We start from the raw sequence: 5000 nt of genomic DNA, 5'->3' as shown, positions 1-5000 counted from the left end.
GATTTCTTAAAGCAGGGATTAGATTATTTTCGATACTTAAGAATTCCACACGATACGATGCGTTTCGATTCGATTCGATTCGATTTTCCAATTACTTTTCCACTGCTATTGCTTTATGGAGCTAGGGCATTGCACAGGGGCCAGAGATTCGGTTCTTTTCGATACTTAAGAATGCCCCACGGTACGATGCGATTCGATTAAATCATCAGCCGTTACTTCAATGCATCGATACATTTCGATTTTATTTACACCCCTAACTCCTACTGAAATTCAAAATGGGTTGATATAACATCTCAGTCATACACTACAGAACACGTCCACTGTATTTAGCCCTCAATTAAACTTAACCTTTTACTGCTAATTGCTTGTAGAATTTACAGTTTCAAAATGCAAGGCAAACCAACGCCTTTGAGAAAGATAATCACACTGATTGATGAAGGCATATGGTGAGGATGACCTATTATCGCTACTACTCAATGATGAGCAGCATAATGATTACTACTAACGGATGAAACGATGATGAGGGGCAAGAGGGCCAGCTTGCTTTGTTGGATCGGGGACAAATGTATCTTTTGCATAGCAAATCAAACCCACATACATCATTCAGGGTAATTGGATATTTTTTTGTGCTGGCTGAAATATGAATGTTTGTATGGTACATGATAAATGACATTTCATGCATCACTTTTATGTGAGTGTGTGTGGGTGTCTTGGTGTAGGTTATGTGCAGTTAATGCCTGTTTTGTGTGTCAATCAGAGCGGGTGTGAGAGAAACACACTGCATGCTGTCACCAAAGGGTTGCTATGGCAGCAAAACTGCCAACTTGAATTATAGATTGCAGCAAGATGTCCCAGCGCCCCCGGCGAAGAACGCGAGAAATAAAGAGAGAAAGAGAGAGAGATGAAAGACCGGAGAGAGTGAGTGGGCCGAAGCAGAGCAAGACTAACTGGATTAGAATGGTGAGGGGAATCAAGAGTAATGCAGAAACACACAGGAAAACCCATGGGAGGTTCACCTCAAATGGCTTAGTTAGTATATTGCCTCACCTGAGATGGCTTCAAGTATGTTGTCTTACCTGAGATGGCCAGGTATGGTTTTTGGCCGTCACCTCCTCTTCTCTCCTCCAGGAGGCGCTCTCCGTCCCCTTGGAAGCCCAGCACAGTGCCAGTACATGGTGGCCTATGAGGGAGTTCAAATTCGTCAGATTTTTATTAGAATGACTAAAAATAATGTGGTATAGTTTGAACATATGGAGATGATGAAAACTGTAGTACAAAGACACTGTAGTGGTATCAACTTTGTAAGATTTTATTATAAACCCTACAAAGATGCAATAGCACCGTGGAAAAATAGATAATGTCATATTCACACTCTTCTTGTGTACAGTACACAATTATTAAACGTGCATTTTGCATCATATTACACAAATACAAATGCAAATCATCTTGATTTGTGGGGCTGCGTTTCACAACGTGGTTTCCATTTAGCCATTAATGTTCTCGAGAATACTGTTAGCTGTGGTTCCTGAGTACACCACTGACTCCTAATGCTTCCTTCCCATCTCTATTCAGCCTCAGTCAAAAATGCAAAGTCACTGCTCAACAGGAACGCATGAAGGAAAATCTCCATTACTGCCATTGTCCAGTAGACTAATCATCCACTGGCTTATGAGCACATAATGACATTTAGGCTACAGTATATGGCTACTGGTTAAGGGCTATGATATTACATCTGTCTGTCTGATTTATACCATGCATTTGTTCTTGGTGCCTGGCTGTCTGGCAATATGGCCGGCTTGCTGGATACATGGTTTTACATCTATGAAACAGTTGGATTTTCTAACCAAGTATTATGAGAATAGGGGAAAGGTTCAAGAGCGGTACTGATGAAAAAGAAAAAATTTTAGCTACATGAATGACACGTTATTGTTCATCTTGATGAGTCTCATCAAAACTGATTGGCGGCCCTTTTTTGACGTCATTTCCACAGATAAAAACCCAATCATCATCACCACTATTCACTGATGATAATGATGTGTCTATTTCTGTCATGCTGGGAGGGTGACCTTCCTCAAGGCACCCCCTATAGGGTCAAAGAGGTCGAGGAAGGTCGTTAGTTGTGAAAGACCTGCTGTCATTACCACGGAATACAAATGAGTCAATAATAGTGCTTGGGGAGCATTTTGCAGGGATTGTGCCATGGTCACGACCAGGGCTTTGAACCGGTTCAAGGAACGAAAACAAAAACCGGGAACTTTTTGTATTTTACAAGGAACAGAAACGAAACCGGAAACGTTATAATTTTTTATGTTCTGGAACGGGAACACTTACGGTAGGGACACATAGGAGGCGAAGCCAGCGAAGCGAAGAGAGGCGAAATCCAACCGTCATCAGGTCGTCGCGGCGAATCAAATGGAATGGAACAGTTATGTTGTTGATTTGATTGGGCCGCGGCAGGCGAATTCGCTCCTCATTTGCATAACATTAAACTTTCTTTAATAATTTCGCTTCGCTTCGCCCCTGTTCGCTTGCTTTCGCTTGCCATCGCTTGCCTTCGCCTCTCTCATAGGAATGAATGGCAAAGTTCGCAAATTCGCGTGTATGTGTCCCTACCGTTATTTAAAAATAATGGTAACCAGTTAATACCGGTTAATACCGTTCCTCAAACAAAAAAAAAATAGTAATGTTTTTCCTGTACACCATGACCTCTAAGGTTCACGTCCTGTGTAACATCAGACATTCGCTGACTGAATGGAGAGAGGGATTACAAAGTCTCCACTCCACATCTTAAATAAGAGAAACCACTATCATACAAAAGGGGCTAGTTTACATTGCATCACTGTTAGACATTGCAGAGAAGGGCGTTTAAAGCTCACCGAGAATTTTCTTCCTGACATGAACGAAATGAACCGTTCCGGGAACAGTATTTTTTTGTTCTAACCGGTTCGGGAACGTCAATTTGTTGGTGGAACTCGTAACCGGAAACGTTATAATTCCGTTTCTGTGCCATGGTCACGACACATAAAGGAGATCATAGAGGGGAGCACTTGTCAGTCTTTCAACACTTGGTGTTGAGAACTGATCCTGTCCCGATATACTGGTGTCAAAAGTAAAAGTAAAAGTAAAAAAGAGAAACAGAATTTTCTTCCAACACACCTAACTTATTTGAGTAACCCAGCTACCTCCGCGCTGGTTGGATCAAGTTTGTGGTGTGTTCCTGTTAGATTTGTTTGTGTTTTTCAGTTACAACACAGTCTAGTATCTACCTCATTAGGTTCAATGGATTAACTGGTGTAAGGGCTATGTAATATCACGTGTTGTACTTACACCACAAATGTACTTTTACTTTTACTTTTGACACCTCTGGATGAAGTTTAATCGCTTAATCACCAGCTGACCTCCAATTGCATATACCATGGCTCCTTTGAGCATGTGATCTTACTAAATGAGAATCGGTGTATCTGCGCTGTGTACTGTACTGCACATGTACAGTGATTGTTTTCGGATGATACCGTAATAACAAAACTGCCTTTTGCCAGTTTGCACAGGAACAGCTGCACAGCTGGCAGAGGGGGTCTGGGGGCACACTTCCTCTCTCCTGTTCCTGATCCTGTTTCAGTTGTGCATCCCCCTCAACCATAACTAGAATTAGAATGACGATGTAAGGAAATGGAAGGCAGAATGCCACATGTAGAAATTCTAAAATTGAAGAGTTCAGATGCAAAACCCCCTAAGTGCCTTTTCAGAAATTAATCTTAATTCCTTTTTATTTAATACAAAGCTATCAAAATTGTATATTTTTTCATTTTATTTATGTAATATATCTATTTATATGTATTATCAAGTACATGAATGTAAACCAAACCAACAACCGGGTTCTCTAAAAATATAGAAGTGGTCTTCAGAAATGGAGTTTAGGGGGTTTTGCATCTGAACTCTTCAATTATTCATCATATCATACTAATACTGAACTAACTGATCTGAGAAAGAGACATCTATGCTGAGGTAAGGATAGTATGGACTTGATGGGGCAGGGTCAGAAGGTTAGGACATCCAATGTTTCTGAGCTGTTGTATTGTCTATCCTTGTATATCTCATTTTTCCCAGTACTTGTATCTGCTTTGTTTTTATTGGTGTTGCCTTTTGTAGTGCTGCAACCATCCTGTCTTCGAGAGAGACTAATGAAGTCATCTAACCTATATTTCAGCATGTTACATTACATACTATATCAAATGAAATACAGCACAGTGTGCTGTTAATAGTGATGGAAAAATGAGGTACTGATTATGGTTAAAGGAGGTAGCTGTTACATCAATGTTGCTAAAAACAGTTTTAAAGTGCTCTCGTGGCAAATGAAACAAGCTCCAACTCGTCCTTGGTGTCACCCTGGCCCCTGAATCTCAGCTCTTGACATTAACTCAATAAGGAAACATCAGCTCCATCTTTACCTACCTCTCACTCTCACTGCCACGGTCACAGTGACACCAAAACACACACACACACACACACACACACACACACACACACACACACACACACACACACACACACACACACACACACACACACACACACACACACACACACACACACACACACACACACACACTCAAACACACACACACTCAAACACACACACACACACACACACACACACACACACAGGGCTCTTCTCAGTCAGTGCCGTGCTGCTATTTACAGTGCTGACACACTTAACACTCACTCATCACTAGATGAACACGGCTGCATAAAACACCCAACCCCCCATCTGCTCTCAGAAATAGACACATAGGTGTGTGTGTGTGTGTGTGTGTGTGTGTGTGTGTGTGTGTGTGTGTGTGTGTGTGTGTGTGTGTGTGTGTGTGTGTGTGTGTGTGTGTGTGTGTGTGTGTGTGTGTGTGTGTGTGTTAAATGATCCTTCAAAGATCTTACTGTATGCTAATTGCAGTCAGCTGCTTCCAGGGGACACAGACTTCTCTACGGCTCTCATGTCTCGCTCC

At 41.7% G+C, this 5000-nt stretch overlaps 1 protein-coding gene across 2 annotated transcripts in view; it reads right to left on the bottom strand.

The window, feature by feature from the left end:
- The window catches only part of fam102bb (family with sequence similarity 102 member Bb), a 35239-nt gene that overhangs the window by 9381 nt on the left and 20858 nt on the right, over window positions 1-5000 (bottom strand). For both annotated transcript variants that reach the window (XM_063201949.1, XM_063201950.1), the window contains exon 6: window positions 1077-1180. In XM_063201949.1, coding sequence (XP_063058019.1) covers window positions 1077-1180 — 104 coding nt within the window. The remainder of the gene's footprint in view (window positions 1-1076; window positions 1181-5000) is intronic.

Source organism: Engraulis encrasicolus, chromosome 6 (genome assembly GCF_034702125.1).
Source record: "Engraulis encrasicolus isolate BLACKSEA-1 chromosome 6, IST_EnEncr_1.0, whole genome shotgun sequence".
Lineage (NCBI taxonomy): Eukaryota > Metazoa > Chordata > Actinopteri > Clupeiformes > Engraulidae > Engraulis > Engraulis encrasicolus.
Note: the sequence above shows the minus strand (reverse complement) of the source record. Positions and strands in the feature narration are given on the sequence as shown.